Source organism: Micrasema longulum, unplaced genomic scaffold (assembly GCF_059751315.1).
Source record: "Micrasema longulum isolate JH-2025_06_02 unplaced genomic scaffold, ASM5975131v1 h1tg001955l, whole genome shotgun sequence".
Classification (NCBI taxonomy): domain Eukaryota; kingdom Metazoa; phylum Arthropoda; class Insecta; order Trichoptera; family Brachycentridae; genus Micrasema; species Micrasema longulum.
The window spans coordinates 149878-168013 of NW_028279129.1; the positions used below are offsets into that span (position 1 = coordinate 149878).

General features: G+C 35.9%; 1 protein-coding gene across 1 annotated transcript in view; it reads left to right on the plus strand.

Moving 5' to 3' along the window:
• Nucleotides 1-18136, plus strand: part of LOC148273421 (protein Skeletor, isoforms B/C-like) — an 80990-nt gene that overhangs the window by 52873 nt on the left and 9981 nt on the right. Inside the window, 2 exon segments of the mRNA XM_088238724.1 lie at nt 3852-3944; nt 10833-11076. Of these exon segments, the coding sequence (XP_088094850.1) occupies nt 3852-3944; nt 10833-11076 (337 nt within the window).

Here is an 18136-nt window from a genome sequence, read left to right on the forward strand (position 1 = left end):
GTAAACTTTGGAATCATTAAAAAAGTAATGGCCCTCGCTCAGACGCTGAAGTCTTTGTGGGCATTTTTTCGTAATTATGTTATAGCTTAATTTTATTAGATGTATTTTTTTAAGTGTATTTTTGTAATTCTATGTATCGAAAAATAAACAAAAAAAGGCTTACCGCCAATCAACATCATCATTGTTTATCAAGAAATTGTTAATCTCTATTTCGAAAAGGACTTAATAGTTCCCGGCTCTACATACTACAAAAATTATACGAAATATGCCTGCTGCCGATTGCGACACGGTACAAATTACTAGTACAAAAACACTCAGTTTACTCTAAAGCTGGCTCCTGCAATGGTAGTCGAAACGTCGGAACGAATAGTACTAACACGGGATCACCCAAAAAGATACATATTAATTACTTTCAGTTACAAAAATCTTTAAATAAGTGCGAAGGTTTTCACGTTGTCACTGTTTTCAATATGTTTCTTTTTTCGTCGTGAAACGTAAATATTTTGACATTTAATATTAGCTGCTCATGGATGTTGCATTGTGATCGCGAATACGATAAACAACCATGATGAGAAATTGTTATCACGTCGCTTATTAGCACGCCGATAGTTGACGATTGAGCTAAGGTCTATAAAGAGCCGTGGAAAACGAGAGTTTGCATTTTATTAAATCTCCTAGGTTTAACCAGTAGTCCATCGAAGATGAGGCTCCTTTTATAATATAAAGGATCATATTCACATATAATGTGTATATACAATGAAATCATCCACCCCTTTCCCGAAACTGTTTAAAAGACTTAAGTCTTTCTTTAGTTTCGCATATTTCTTTTTTAAACTAATTAAACGAAAATTTAATATTTCTTTACAATCAAACCGCGAAAATAACAAAACAAATAAACTTTAAAAACTTTCATTGTACCCCTCACTGCAGTATTGTCAGTTTGTGATCAATCAAATACACATGGTCAGCACAATCACCTTTTTCTGATTTCCCAGTATTACAGTGGAGGAATACAGTGTTAGTTCCAAATTGAGACCGCGGCCGCACGCTCCAGATCCCGCATCGGAAAGGAAGAAGAACGTAGTAATACAAACAAATCAATCAAACGACACGAAACCCAAATACATGTAGGATATAATGTGTATAGGTGTTTCCTCATCTGCAATGCAGAACCTACATCTGGAAGTTTCGGAAAGGTTCATTCTAGCAAGGTGTTTGTTCAATCTGCAGGGCCCTGGGCGGGCTCCAGTGATAACCCTCACTTGATGAGGCTAAGCTTTATTAGGTCAACAGCAAAACTTTGCGAGTACCCTTTTATCAGTTCCTTCGCATGGTGCTGGCCAGGTACTTTTCACCAGAGCATTACACTCTGCTTCCTGGCCCATGACCTAAGCTCATTACACGGAACACATTTAGGATACCCACATTAGGGTTCAGTAGCTCAATCTCAAATAACTATCGACGTGCTAATAAGCGACGTGATAACAATTTCTCACCGTGGTTGTTTATCGTATTCGCGAACACAATAAACTGGCAGTGCACAACGGAGTTTTAGTCCCAACACTTATGTATGGAAGTGAAACATGGAACTGGCAGAGGAAGGATGAAAGCCGAGTGAACGCGGTTGAAATGCGATCTCTTAGACGAATGTGTGGGAAATCAATGTATGACGGGGTTACGAATGATGAAATCAGGCGAGAGTGTAAATCTGAGACAAGTATAATTGATAAGATTAAGAAAGGGTCTCTGAGATGGTTTGGACACGTAGAACGAATGGACGACGAGAGAATGGTAAAACAAGTATATATGGCAAAAATGAACGGCAACGTTAGACGAGGACGACCAAGGAAGACGTGGCATGATCAGATAAACCAAAATCTTAAGTCTGGTCATGTCAAAAGCAGACAGAACCGAAGGGCATGTATGACAATATGTATGAATGTGGAAGAGGCTAGGATTGTATGCCAGGATAGACGTGTGTGGCGGTCCATTCTCTCTGCCTACCCTTACGGGGAAAAGGCGTGATGGTAGTAGTAGTAGTAGTAGTAGCAAACACAATGGAATATCCGTGAATATCTAATATTAAAGGTCAAAATATTTACGTTTGGCGACGTATAATCCTGCTGCGCAATCACGTATTTGAATTTTACCAGTGTAAATATGGGAAATATTAAAAAAATGCTATTTTTATTTATTTATCATGCTATTTATTGCGGTCGGCCTCGTGGTGTAATGGTCAGTGTATTTGTCTACCATGCAAGAGGTCTCGGGTTCGATTCCCGACATGGTAGATATGTAATATTATTTGAAAGGGTGTTTTTACACTAGAATATTTCATAGTCCCTGGACTGGCACCTGAAGCGTTAGACTGATCATCTAACCTTTATTCAACAAAAATGATGAAGATACGCTGCGATTAGTGTACCAATGCAGTGCCCTATGCACCATTAGGTGCGGAAAGGGAATGATGATGATGATTTATTGCATTCCTTTTACCCGGGCGGCGGTTGGCAAGCCAAATGTCAAGAAAAGCAGCCGCCATAGTAATTGTAATTTAATTTTCATTTTTTGTATTAGATACTCCTTACTATTTTGCAAGTGCAATATATTGTATTATTTTATTTAGTAAACGTCGATTTTTTGACAATAAACTGTATTTATTTACGAGGAAAACAAACCGACACGAGCGTCGACTTAAAGATTACACACGCGTCGACTTATAACTGCTATAACCTAAGCGTGTTCATTGTGATCCCTCAAATGCTTAGCATGTTTTTAAGCACGTCGATAGTTATTTTTGATTGAGCTACAGGGCCTATTGGGGCTGTCTCAGCTCCCGGCCTTGCCAAACAGTTATACAACATGCAATAATAATTTCCATTCTAAAATTATGCACGCTTTATTGACATCATTTTCATGTTCTGGTTGTAGTCATTGAAGTTCTCAAAAATAATTTTTAACCGTAAAATATTTTACTGAAACTTACACTTTATGATATATATATATTTTTTAATTTTTTTTTAAAAATTTATTCATATTTTTTGCTTACAAACTATAATTAATAATAAAAATAATGTGACCTCACTGAGGTTTCCCGTGCCGAGGACACTTAACAATTTAGTTTTTTTTTTATTACATTTGAGAATAAACAAAGAAGACTAACTTAAAAAACAAACATAATTAACAAATATTCAGACAGTTTTAAAAACAAGGTATTTATGTACATCTATATTATTTATATTACAAAACACACAATGAAAATAACAAAAACCTAACATAAGCTATACAGTTGTGGAGCAGTTAATTCAGTATTGGTATGGGCGAATGAGACAATCCATTTTACTTCTACCTAGCTCAACTATCCATTTTTTTATAGCCTTTTTAAACATTTTTTCATTACTAATTGCTTTAATAGTAGTGGAAGTAGGTTATAGATTTTAATTGAATAATACTCAAAATCCCTTTGTCCGAAAGTTGTATTAGTTTGTATTTGTTTAAGTTGTCTATGTGTTGAGGATCTAGTGATTATTTTATTTGTATGTGATGTATTGTGAGGGTTGTGTCTTTCATTTGAGTAAGAGTAGTTTTTGAATCTATAAGTGAGTATTGTTTTAGCGTATAATTGTTTCGGTGTCATAAGTTGTGATTTATGGAATATTTCTTCAGTAGATGTCTGTATCGGGACTCTGAGTATTATTTTAATGATGGATTTTTGTGCAACAAATACACTATTTAAAACTGCGTCACTCGCACCACCCCAACCGATTATACCGTACTCACATGATTAACAGAATCATCCTACTTTAAATTTACATTGATTTTATTAAAAGTTTTATTAAATATGTTTTCAGACAAGTTCCACAATGAAGCCATCAAATGCTGTAACAAAATCCAACTGCAGAGAACTGCTTGACCAGCGATTGCAAGTACAGTGGGAAATAAAGGTAAAAAAAACAATATTTTACATAGATGCTTATGCTTATGTCTTAGGAAAATCAAATTTACACAATAGGGAAACATCAGGTTATTTATTTTATCAACATAAACGGCAAATCTGCCTTTTACAAACATTTATAATACTTAATTAATTTTTATTTATTTTTTAAAACAAAAAATTAAACCTAAAAATTATACAAGATTATACAGCATATTCAGAAGAAATTTTAAATTTTAAAAAACATTCTACAGTAATACAACAAGAAAACCTTAAGTACCGTTTTTCCGTTTTTTCGTTTAAGTAGCTGGGCAAATTGAACAAAAAACTGTATATATTATGAAATGCATGAATAAACAAATATAATTACCATTCACCATCTTTGAAAAAGTTCAAAAGGTTTGTTCTATAGGAACAATACCCTACCCTAAATATATCAGATACGTGGGAATAACTATTGCCGAGTTCGTGAAGTCTATTTAATACGGCATTACAAGTATATACTGTCCGTGAATTGTTGCTACAAAACGGTAGCACCTGTCATTCTTCCAGGCACCCTGAAGTTGATGAGAGATAATAGTTTAGGGCAATCCCATATTAAATTTATAATTTTGAATAAATTTAAAAGGTCTAGAATTTTTCTTCTATAGTTAAGTTTTAACAAATTTAATGTTTTTAGTAAAAAATCGTAATTTAAAAATTCATGACTGATTCTAAGTTTAAAATTTATATAACGTAAGAATTTTTTTTGGACTCTTTCAAGAGAATTTTGAGAGTTGTAGTAAGGAGTCCATATTGTAGAGTCATACTCTAACTGGCTTCTCACTAATGAAGTATACATCAACTTCAAAGTGCCTATATTTTATACCATTATGAATAAACAAGGGTCTATGAAATACTTTTAAGTAAAAAAAAAAATAGTGGCATAAAAAATATTTTTAAATTTATAATTTTAAATTCCCGCGAAAACGCTTCCTTGCATTGGCCACGCCCCTATAACGTCGCGATCCGGCTAAATTTTTACCACCGTTTGTGACCGTTTAAATAGATCATTATGTATTTCACTTATATTGATGACACGGCCAATCTTGTCGCGTTTTTCTGGAGGCGTATTTTTAAACAATTTTAATTTTAATATTATGAATGTAAACATTTTACCACAATAATCATATTATTGAAAAAAATATTACATTCACTTGAAAAAAATTGTATTAAACATAGACACAATACGAGAATATCAGAACAATATCATTTAAAACTTTCTGAAACGAGACAAGGACAGTCGAGGCTAATAAACCATGGACTGAAATTATACAATAAACTACCAGACAAAACTAAACAAAAGACTCAGACAACCTTTACAAAAGATGCAACATGATTTTTTTAAATATATTTTTTTTGTTATATGTATGTGATCCGTATGAGTTTTTAAATTAAATTTCAAGTAAAAAAAAATGATTTTGAAATTACTATAAAAAAAATAATAAATTTGAACTACTTTGAATGACGTCACCAGTTCTCGTGAATCAACCAATGATAGAGTATTATATATATATATATTTGGATAGTTTATATAACGCCATTTTTGTGAAAATCACCTCAAGGGTGCTGTACCATAAATAAATATCCCAGCACGTCTTGCAGCTACAGAGCGCATGGACGGTTGGGATTCTAGTTCCTCGTCTCCAATTGATATATTACAATTATGATACATAGGAGCTAGATTACAGCACGTCTTGCAGCTACAGAGCGCATGGACAATAAGAAATCTATCCCCTATTTACATTTTTTTATTTGACAATGAAGTTTAGAGTTTAAGTAATATTTTAAAAGTCGAAATAAAAAACAAATTTATAACAATAGAAGTTAGATTACAACAAGTCTTGCAGCTACTGAGCTCATGGACGGTTGGAATTCTAGACCACATTTATTAAATTAAAATATTTGAAAGTTAATAACATTTAACTATTAAAGCTAGATTACTAATCGTCTTGCAGCTACAAAGTGCACGGACGAATGAAATTCTAGCAACTTAAAATTATCAATAAATTTACAAAAATAAACATTGAGCATGAGCAGTATTACGATAGATTTCCAGTTTACAGGAAGCCAATTCACCAATCAGCAGAACTCACTATAGAGAACTAGTGACGCCACAGGCGGAAAAATTTCTAAATTTCATAACTTTAAAAAATCATGGCGCTGACAATACGATACATGAATTATTTTTTTGTTAAATTAGCTGTTTTTGATATTGACAAATAATAAAAACATTGCCATACTTAATGCTATAAGTGATGTCCCATCTCTGTTGCAATCAGTTAATTTTCATGTAGGTTGGGAAACCATGTCACCAGAAGTCAAAATCTGCTATTTATTAAATCTTCTAAGAGCAACTTTTGTTTTTATGCCTCAATGTCCAGAATGTGTAGATTAGTCAATTCATCACACGATTTGGAATTCTTTGGGATAGATCTTCCGGCTTTTCGTAGATCTCTTCGCGACTAAAACAGTGTGGGATGAAGTTGGATTGGCGTGGTTTAGCTCGAAGTCTTATTGTATGCTATTATTGTTTTGCCCTATGACCTGCACCAAGAAGGACAAAGAAGCCGATCATCGATGCTGGAACTGCATCAAGATGGCCAAGGGTAAAACTGAGGCATCTAGGCACAGGGCCAACGATAGGGAATGTCCCTACCGAATAAAAATGATGATGAGGACTATGGAGAGAGTTAATTATGGCTAGCTCCATTCTCACTACCACAACCGGGATCCATTCACACATCGCCGGCGCAACTAAAGTTATACAGTGGAACCTGGGCCGCTGTAAAGCAGCACAAGAAGAAGCACTGGCCAACAGACGGGGGGCGGATATACTGCTGCTTCAGGAGCCTTACACAGGCAACACGGGCAAAATTAATGCATCGGGAGTTACCGTTTATCAATCGGTAACATCATCGGAGCATGTCTGTAAAGCAGCGGTTATAATCTGCAAACCCAAATTAAATGGAATTCTGTTGAGCAAATACAGTGACTCAAATACAACGCTGGTTCAAATTACAACTGACGCCGGACCCATGGTAATCGGATCCATGTACGTGGAACCAACCTCGGATGTTACTCCCGCTCTAGATAAACTCAGACTCTTAGGAGATGTTCCCATTCTCATAGGAGGGGATCTTAACGCCAAAAATGTGTGGTGGGGAAGCGCGAGAACGGACAGAAGGGGCGAAATAGTTGCAGATTTTTTATCTGAACTAAATCTGCACACCTTAAATGAAGGTAATCGGCCCACTTTCGAGGCCTTTCGCGGTCACCTTCACCTCAAGAGCGTTATCGACATAACATTCTGCTCTTCAAGTCTGCTAGACACCGTCGACAGATGGAGAGTGGAGTCTAACAATAACCATTTAAGTGATCACAATCCAATTTATTTTGAAATTTCAGCCAGAATATGGAACCCCACAGAAATCAAAACGGCCATTTATAACAACAAGAAGGCCAAATGGGAGAAATTCTCGAAAGAAGTTCAACGTAAATTAAAGGAACGTAAAGTATCACAGAATTCCTTCTCCGAAGTAAGCAACTCGCTGGATTTGGAGAAGAAAATCATTTTGTTGATGGAAATTTTAGACGAATCGTGCAAAGCAAGTATACCAATCAGGAAACCCTTTAAAAGGCAACCCTGTCCTTGGTGGAACGCTGAGCTCGATAAACTAAAAAAAGAAGCTAGGAAATGTAAGCACAGGCTTCAGAACTCAGGTACTCTCCGTAGAGAGACTAAGACACTTCCTGAGTATCTCGAAGCCAAACAAGCCTACAAAATCGCCATTGAGAAAGCAAAAACGGAATCCTGGAAAAATTACTGCGGCTCTCAGAACAGAGAAACCGCCTGGTCTGCAATTCACAGAGTGCTGGTCAACCGGAAAAAGACCACTCCATTAGCGACGCTAAAGGATGGCAGCGAATACTTAGCTTCGGCTGAGGAAAGCGCTAACCGTCTATTGGAGAGGTTTTTTCCGGACGACAATACACAGCAAGAGACTCGTGAGCAAATTGACATCAGGCGGAGGGCGGAAATCATACCCTACACAGAAAGCGATCCAATATTTACGGTAGAGGAGATTGAGGATATAATATCAAATATTAATCCGGAAAAGGCGCCCGGTGAAGACCATTTCACCGCGGACATCTGCCTTCACTTCTTCAACGTAGACAGGTCGCTGGTACTGGGTATGTATAATGCATGTCTCAGAGTGACCCACTTTCCAGCTCAATGGAAAAAAGCAAGGGTCATTGTCATACCCAAACCGGGAAAAGATGACCTTCAAGATATTAAGTCCTACAGACCGATTGGACTCATCTCGGTATTTGGTAAAGTACTCGAAAAGTTGATGATCAATCGGATCAACTGGCATTTTCATCGCAAAGGTAAGTTGAGTCAGAAACAATATGGATTTACACCCCAGAAATCAACAGAAGACGCTCTTAACGCATCAGTCAAGATAATCAGGACTGCACTGCAAGACAAGAAAATGATAGTAGCGATCTCGCTTGACATAAGAGGAGCCTTTGATAACGCTTGGTGGCCATTTTTGATGTGCCAACTGAGCAGTAAGAAGTGCCCTCGAAACTTGTTCTTGCTAGTGAAGAGCTATCATCAACAAAGGAGAGTTGTATTGTCACACTTCGATGCCACTCTCGAAAAGGTTACGACCAAAGGATGCGTTCAAGGGTCCTCCTGCGGACCGAGCTTCTGGAATTACATCTTAGATGATGTACTCCAGAAAAACTTAGGTGCGGGAGTCGAACTGAAGGCATTCGCGGACGATCTTTTCTTGACAGCCGTGGCAGACAATACAACAGAACTTGAGAGGATGACAGACAATGCACTGAAGATTATCACATCATGGGGCTCAAAAGCTAAACTACAATTCGCCGAAGATAAAACCAACGCAATGTTTATAACCAGAAGAAAGGACCGCCGCCAGCCAGCCATTCATATGAACGGAGTTCAGTTGAACTATGTGGACCACTTTAAGGTTTTGGGTCTTACCATAGATCGCAACCTGAATTGGTCCAAACACGTTGACGGTGTTTGTAAAAAAGCCGCAGGTATTACAAACAAACTCGTGAGAGCCGCCAAACCCACATGGGGTGCGTCGCCGGAGGTTATGCAGCAAATATACGTAGGTGCTGTAGAGCCTCTGATTACGTACGCTTCAAGCGTGTGGGTGGACGCGGTCAACAGGAAAGTCAACCGGAAGAAATTGAACTCCATCCAACGACAAATAGCCATCAGGTCATGCAAGGGATACAGAACAATCTCCTTGGTATCAGCACAGGTTTTGAGTGGATTCATGCCACTCGATCTGAGGATCAGGGAGCTTGCAGAAGCATATGAGGTGAAGAGGAGCCTCACCTTGCAAGACTTGCCGCAGGACAGATTTTACCAGGGAGTGGGAGACTATTTCTCACTTCCTCATCCGGCGGAGCGCTATCCTATAGATCACGGCTACGATGATCAGGTTCTCCCTGGGACGGCGCGGGAAGAGCTGAGGATCTACACGGACGGCAGTCTCTTGGACGGCAAAGTGGGTGCAGCTTTTGTACCTTACGATGGCATCAGAGAGCTGCCGTCGAGAAAGTTGAAACTCGGCAATTTTTGCTCCGTGTTTCAGGCAGAACTCTTTGCGATCAGAGAAGCCTTGGTCTATGTTTTGAAGAAGCCACCAAACAGATGGAAGAAAATATCGATCCTGACAGATTGCAAATCTGGAGTCCATGCAATAACTGACCGAAATTCGGTCAACCCTATTGTAATGGACATAAGAACAGATATCCAGAATCTACGATGCAGACACCAGGACGTGTACATCGGCTGGATACGAGGACACTGCGAAATCCTTGGCAACGAAAAAGCTGACGAAAAAGCTCGGGAGGCTACGCTTAAGAAAACAGCCCCCGATTTTGCCGATTTTCCGCTCAGTTTTGCCAAAAGAAAAATAAGAAGCAGGACCCTTCAACTCTGGAACGATCGCTATTTGAGTGAGACAACCGGAAGTGTTACTAAAATGTTTTTCCCTACAATTTTTCATACCTGTGATTTCAGAAAAATGCAAAATGCTGGCTACGAGCTCACCCAGATGCTTACGGGTCATGGTGGCTTCATGAGCTACCTGCATCGCTTCAAGCTCTCAGAGATCGACAGCTGCCCATGCGACGATGAAACTCCTCAAGATGTCCCTCACCTGTTGATGCATTGCCCCTTTTTCAGCTTTCAAAGACAACAGCTGGAGGCGCGATGCAGAGGCCTGGGTGAAGATCTATGCGACATCCCATCGGTGATAGGTAATAAAGAACTCACACGAGAGGTAGTATCATACATGATAAATATAGCGCAGGAAATTGGTAAAATAAACCAAAGTAGGGAACAAAATGCCGAACACTCCTCTAGTGGAACGGAAGGCCTGTTGACTACTGCCAACAGGCCGGCTTCTCCTGAAGAGTTTTAAGTGGTTTCCTCTCCACGTGAGCAAATGCTGAGAAGTTCCTGATTAGCCCACATTAATATATCCCTCCTGATCCCAATAGTTTAGACAAATTTTAAGATATTTAATAGCAGAAAAATCCACTTTTTGAAATATAAACCTTGTATATTATAAGCAAGGTAAATAATAAAGCAACTCCCATATAAAAAAAAAAATAAAAAAAATTGTTTTGCCCTTGTTTGTCTTTGCTACATAGTTTTATGTTGTTGTCGTTAAGTTTCTTGTATTTATGTTTCTTCGTGTATCTGTTTTAATTGGCTTAGGCCGTATATATAATAAATAAAATAAAAATTAATACGTCTCTGAGCATCGTAAAAACAGCCTGTTTGATATTCTCTCGTTTCCAGGGTGACGCCATTGAGATTGAACTGTCGTCCCGCATTCGGCCGGACCACTACATGAGCTTCGGCATCAGCGGCAGCAGCGAGCGGCCCGCCATGGTCGGGGCCGACCTGGTGGTCGCCTATTGGGACGAGGGATCCTCGGGGGGGCGCGTGGCCGACTACTTCGTCAGCCACGCGGCGCAGTGCGACGGGAAGGAGGGCGTCTGCCCCGATGCCAGGGTCGGCGGGAGTGATGACGTCTCACTGGGTAACTTTTATTAACACTTGGATACACTATCAGAAATAGTATTTTATTTATAATAAAATAAATAAAACAACTTTGTTTTTAACCACTAATTTTATTAACAATATTTTGAGTTTGTCCAAATTTTTGTAGACAAAGACTGGATTCAACTCCCTGGGGAGCTGTTTATATTATCATATAACAACAGAAGAACATTTAAGAGAATGTAATATAGAAGTCTAGGCATCTACAGGGCTTATGACCTGTCAATGGCTGGTTTAAGTGGCCACTTTACACTGTGTAACATTCACCATTCTGCCTATATTTGAACACCTATATTCCTTCTATTCTTTCATCTGTTGATGTTTGTGAAGTTAAAGTGCTGAAACCTTTATTTATGCGGGTGAGATTCATCTAATTGAATTATTTCACCTACATACTAGGCAACGCCTGAAAATGTTATTTTTTCAATTTCTATACTTCTTCATGGACCAGGTAATTTATCAGCAATATTTTGAGTTTGTCCAAATTTTTGTAGACAAGGACTGGATTCAACTCCCTGTGAGCTGTTTATATTAACATATTACAACAGAGATGAAGAACATTTAAGAGAAGGTAATATAGAAGTCTAGGTATCAACAGGGCTTATGACCTGTCAATGGCTGGTTTAAGTGGCCACTTTACACTGTGTAACATTCACCATTGTGCCTTTATTTGAACACCTATATTCCTTCTATTCTTTCATCTGTTGATGTTTGTGAAGTTAAAGAGCTGAAACCTTTATTTATGCGGGTCTTCTATATTACCTTCTAGGTGGGACTTCTAGGGGGGACTTCTATATTACCTTCTCTTAAATGTTCTTCATCTCTGTTGTAATATGTCACTAATTTGTTTTCCACCGACCGGTTTCAAAGCATACAAGCTTCTTTTTCAAGGTTTACGTAACTAATAAATTGATTCCAATTTTATTTTTATCATGTTCACTAAATACTACACGTGGACCCAATAAATCAAGTCTTTTTTTCCTTACACGGGTGGTAATTTGATATCAATATTTTCAAAGTTAGAGGACTAAAATAAATATTGTGTATTTGGTTATTAATTATTGTTTTCTTATTATGAGTCGCTTTTTTAATTTCTAAGTTGTCTAATTTTAATATATTATTTTTAACATGAAGTACTTTTAATCCAGTGTCATTATTGAAGTTATGATTATTTTCTATCAGATGATTTGCGAATTCATATTGGGTCCACGAGTAGTATTTAGTGAACACGATAAAAATAGAATAGGAATCAATTTATTAGTTACGTAAACCTTGACGAAGAAGCTTGTTTGCTTTGAAATCGGTCGGTGGAAAAAAAAAAGTTCGTGGTTAAAAACAAAGTTGTTGAAACAATGAACAATCCATATTGTCTTATATAAAAAAAAAGTAAAGTACCTAACGGCTCGAAGGACCAAATTATGGTGAATCCGTGTAAATACCTGTTTATAAAAAACTGTTTATACCATGCGCTGGTTGAGTCAATTATATCGTATGGAGTGAGTTGTTACGGGCTAACATTTACAACGTATACAAATAGGATAAAAAAATTACAAATTAGATTCCTTAAAATGTTAGCAAGTAAAACCAACTTAATAACTCAAAATGACTACGAAAATCTTTTCCCGATGTGTAAAGTTTTGACGGTACAGAATATGATATACTATCGCCTGGTAACAGAGGACTTCATGGATTTCTATAAAACGCCAATATCACATAAGCATGAAACGCGCCAAAAAGCGAGAGGAAACTTCATAGAAAGAAGAGCCATAAATGCGTATGGAGAGAGGACCAGGGCGTATATACTCCCTCGCATAGTAAAGAGACTCCCGGACGAAATAAAAAATAGTGATATGAATAAAAACAAAGTAAAATTGGTTTTAAAAATCTTTTTCTTAAATTCTAAGTTTAGTCTATAAAAAAAAAAAAAAAATATATAAAAAAATGGGGAAACCAAACAATTTAAAACAGTGTCAAAAAAAGTGTTTGTTTATTATTTTTTATATATTTCTTTTTTTTAAAAAAGACTTGATTAACTTGTATTTAATTTTTTTTTAACTTTTATTTTATTGATATTTTTAAGATTTAAAAAAAAAAAAAAATTTATGTAAACATTTATTATATTATGTTACAAAAATGTTTAAAGAGAGAAATCCCTGCAAAAAAACTGCTTCTGCAGTTTGGCGGGAATTTAAAAAAAAAATTGTTTTGAATTTAAAAAAGAAAAATAAATTTAAAAAAATAAATAAAAAATAGAATTCTCCTTTGCGTTTTAAAAATAAATTTATGATGGCGGAGAGTAAATTAATTTCTCCAAACTGATAATGTGAGCTGACAATGGATTATGCCGCCAACAATTTATTAAAGATGTACTCGAACTCGGACCAGAGAAATTAACATGTTATGTATGTAAAACAAATTTATGTAAACATTTTACTACTATATGCATACAAAAATTATTCACTACCTTTCGTGACACAGAACACAATTACTAGAGTTATTAAACACTCCACCTTGATACTGCAAATCGAAAATAAACAAAATTTTCGGTCAAAGAGGATTGGTCTACATCTCCATTAAAGTGTACAACCTGTTTCCATTGTCCGTAGGTACAATTAAGCAAGTACCGCGAAACCGTTCAATTTTGCCCGCTTTTTTGCAATTATGTTGATTTTCTCCAAAAAAATGTAAGTTTTGCTTTACTTTTTAATTACAAATAATGACCTTGGTAATCATTGAATTGGGTTACAATTGTAAATTCAGTCATATTTAAATGCGATTTCAAGCAATTTAAAATTTTGATGGCGGGCAAAATTACCTGCATGTTCCTCCATGTTTGCCCGCAACCATTATTTGTTGAACGGTAGCTCATATGGCGTTCTTGTCTAAGAACTACTTTGGCAATTGTCGCTTGAGTATATTTTCAATGGCTAACTAATAAAACATTCGTCCAAAAACAATTGGGCAAATTTACCCGCCAAACTTTATTTGTTTTCATACAAGGAATTTACAGGCCTTAGGGTTGGCAAAATCTGGTTAAGAAAAAATAATAAATCTTGTTTATTTAAAGAAATGTTTTATTTAAGTACACATGCCAATAATCTTAGTCTTAATTACATAAATGACATTTTTTAATATCAGGTAGGTACACACATTTTTCGAAATGGTAAATACTTATACATATGTTGTGAGAAAAAATAACTGTTTCAGGAATATAGTTAACGAACAACTAAGAAGATTAAAACTAGATGACATCAATTTTAAAAATTAATATAAATTATTTCGGAATCTAAGTCCATAGCTACGAAAGTGAAAAAATATCGTTTGAGGGTGGATAATAATTGAGGCTGGTTAACTCCAGAAAAAATTAAAATGAAATGTTTACCATACAAAAAATGAGAAATGCTTCAGAATCTATTAAAAAGGAATATAAAAACACATTATCAAATGAATTGAGAAAGGCAAAGAAGAATTAAATTAAATTATCCACAATAATGATAATATTTTTGAAAATCTAAAATATCTTATGTGTGCAAAACATTCATTATAGTTTTTATTTACTTTAAACTAATTATTAAAATCAGAAGGTGACAACCCTAACACATTTTTTAGTTTGGGCAAAATTGACAACCCAGATGCTCAACTTATGCCTTTTAATTTGCCCAACGTCATAATTCATGATTTAAGCTACTGACAGCACATAATATAAACAGGAAATGATCTAAAACCTTTGTCTATATTATGCAACAAGAAAAACTTACTTTTGTCTTTGCTATCGAGCAGTATATTAAAAAATACAGAGTCGTCATTGGCCCGCAACAAATTATACGCGCACTTTGAGAGGTTTTGACAAGCCACTGAGTAAAGTTAGTGACTAAAGCTTCTGAGGGAAGTTAGTGACATAAATCTACGTTCGTCCTTAATGTACCAAATTTACCGAAATCAAATGGAAATATATTTTTGAGTTTGATCATAGATTAGACTTTTTGGGCAAAATATCCATCCAGGGCAAAATTGGACGGTTTCGCGGTATTATCTTGTTTTATAAGGCATATTTCAAAATTATACAAAATGTTTCACTCGGCACGAGACACATCCACCCCAGTGGTATAAATATTATGATGGTACAATGGAAACGTGAATGCTAAAATATTTATATATATTTTTTTGTAATATTTGCCAATAAGTAAATATACTTGGCACATAAAATGTCTATACAATTTGTAAAAGATAATTGAATACGTGAGTGGGTAAAGGCGTTGTCGCAATTTTTTTCAAATTGTCTTTTACATTTATGAATATTTTATATTCAGCCCTTTCATATAAAGTCAATATCAAACCATCAAAAAGTAGCAGGAAAACGATTTTAACCGTGAACGAAGGTGTCATATTATTAATAATTATTATACTGGCGTTTAAAACATCGACCCCAGATTTTTGTTTTTGTCACAATACAATTATCCACCTGTGTCTTTGATTTATTATCTCACTTCCTTAACACACACATAGAAGGTTCTGGGTGCGATTCCTGGTGAGAACACAAAAATTAAATGTTATTTTTCTTAAGGCTGGGTGTACCGTGCTGTAATTCACCACCGTAATTAGGCCTAACGGCCTGTTGTGGTACCGTAAAACGCTGCAACTTTTCCTACCGGCCACAACTTTTCCTGTTTCGTTACGATTACGATATTTCGCATTTGATTGGCTTTTTCTCACTTTTTACCATTTGGTAGTAATTTTTCATTGTCCTGGCAACACCTTTTTTATTTTTCATAACGCCAACTCCATTGTTGCGCTCTCAGTTGAGCGATGAATGTCGGCAGGAGGAGTCGTGAAATTTTGGTCTCCTAAAACTTTTAAAGTTCAAGAAAAACCAAAAGTGTTTTTGAAAAGTAAAACCGTCCCGGGGTAAGAAAATACTGTATATTTTTCGTATTGTTTGATACTTTTATCAAAAGTACACGATTTCATCAAAAAAACTTGCTAGGCAATGTTGTGCAGTGTTTTGAAAACACGATTTGTACTTTTTGCCTGGTTCTAGGGTTATCACTAGTAGTCAACGTGCTTTATCTTAAATTTGATTTTTTCATTTAATTTAATTTTTTTATTAAACGAAATTTGAATTTATTTGACTTTATATAATTTACCCGGATAAAGTTTTTTTCGTTTATTTCTAGTAATACAAATAAACTTTTAATTATGATTTAAATATGACACACTACTTATATAAGTGTTCGAAACATAACTTAATTCAAAGTTTATCTCTATCGATGATCGTTATAATAAGTTTACAAAATATCTCAAATCTATTGATAAAACGATATTTCGAGGACAAATTGAATACTAAAAATTATGGAAATCTTAATTCTATTGCAGTTATGTGAAAAATGGCAAACAATCAACAGCGAAGAAGGCGTAGAGTAGGAGCTCGTAGTTATTCTGATTACTCGAAGGAAATGCTGGAAGTTGCTGTAGATCTCGTTCGAAGAAAAATTATTTCATCATACGAAGCAGAAAAGCAGTTTGGGATCCCACGTCGGACAATTAGCAACAAAGTCAAAAGCGTACATAATAAACCATTTGGTCGACCTACAGAGTTTTCAACTGAGGAAGAAGCTCACATAGCGGACGTGGTGAATATTTCAGCAGAATTTGGTTGTCCTCTTTCTCTTTTAGATTTGCGTATTGTAGTTTACAACTACCTTTTAAAAAGTGGAAAATCTGCTCTTTTTAAAGGAAAAATGCCTGGTGAACGCTGGGCCCGTTTTTTCTTAAAACGACACAATTTTTCACAAAGGGCAACACAAAATATAAAACAAAGCCGTGCTGCAAAAACAGTAGAGGAAATGGACGAATACTACAGAAATTTGAAAATTTCTCTTAAAGATGTTCCCACCAGTAATATTCTCAATTTTGATGAGACAAATTTAAGTGACGACCCCGGATCTAAAAAATGTATTTTCAAAAGAGGCACAAAACACCCAGAAAGGGTAATTAATGCAAGCAAAAGCTCAGTATCAATCATGTTCAGCGGAACTGCTGACGGAATTTGCCTACCACCTTATGTGGTTTACAAAGCAGATCATTTGTGGTCCAAGTGGTGTGAAAATGGTCCAAAAGATGCTAGGTATAATCGCACCAAATCTGGATGGTTCGATATGATTTGTTTTGATGATTGGTTCAAGACTATAGTTATGCCATGGGCAGACTCTCGTGACGGCGTAAAACTTATTATTGGCGATAACTTGGCATCTCACCTAAGTGTCGAGACAATTCAAATATGTCAAAGTCAAAACATTAGATTTACTTTTCTTCCAAAAAATGCTACACACCTTACTCAACCACTAGACGTGGCATTTTTTGGACCAATGAAACGACATTGGCGTGAAATTTTAACAAATTATAAAGCTGCACACATCACTACAAGCACAATCAACAAATGTCATTTCCCGCAGCTACTGCAGGAGCTAATGTCAAAAATAAACATTACAAAAGAGATCAACATATGTAAAGGATTTGAAGGATCCGGAATATTTCCTTTCAATCCCTTAAGAGTGACATTAAAAATGCCAACACTACAAGAAGAAAATTTTCGTCAATTTGATGCTAGCCTTTTGGAGTTTTTACAGCAAAATAGACAATCACAACCAATAAAAACAGGCAAAAACAGCAAGCTTCCAGTCATACCTGGTAAATCTATTTCAACTGAACAAGCAGAAGAGCTAGCTAAAGCTAAAAAAATAAAGAAGGTTACGAAAATAAATACACAAAAAGAGAAAAAAGACTCAAGTTTACCAGGACCGTTGAAAATAACATATGTCAAGAAGAAGGAAATAAAGTGTCCTGAAACTAAAAGTCCTGACAGTCTTTGCAAGCTTTCCATAAGTGCCATAAACGTTTACATGCAGCCTTTGGCGACAGTTTCAAATAAATTCGTACATTGGCTGAGGAATTTAACAAAGAATTCAGAAATGAATACTCCGTTTTGGGTTGACACACCAGAATGCCTGGATTTGAAAATAGTTAATGTACCTAAAAATGAC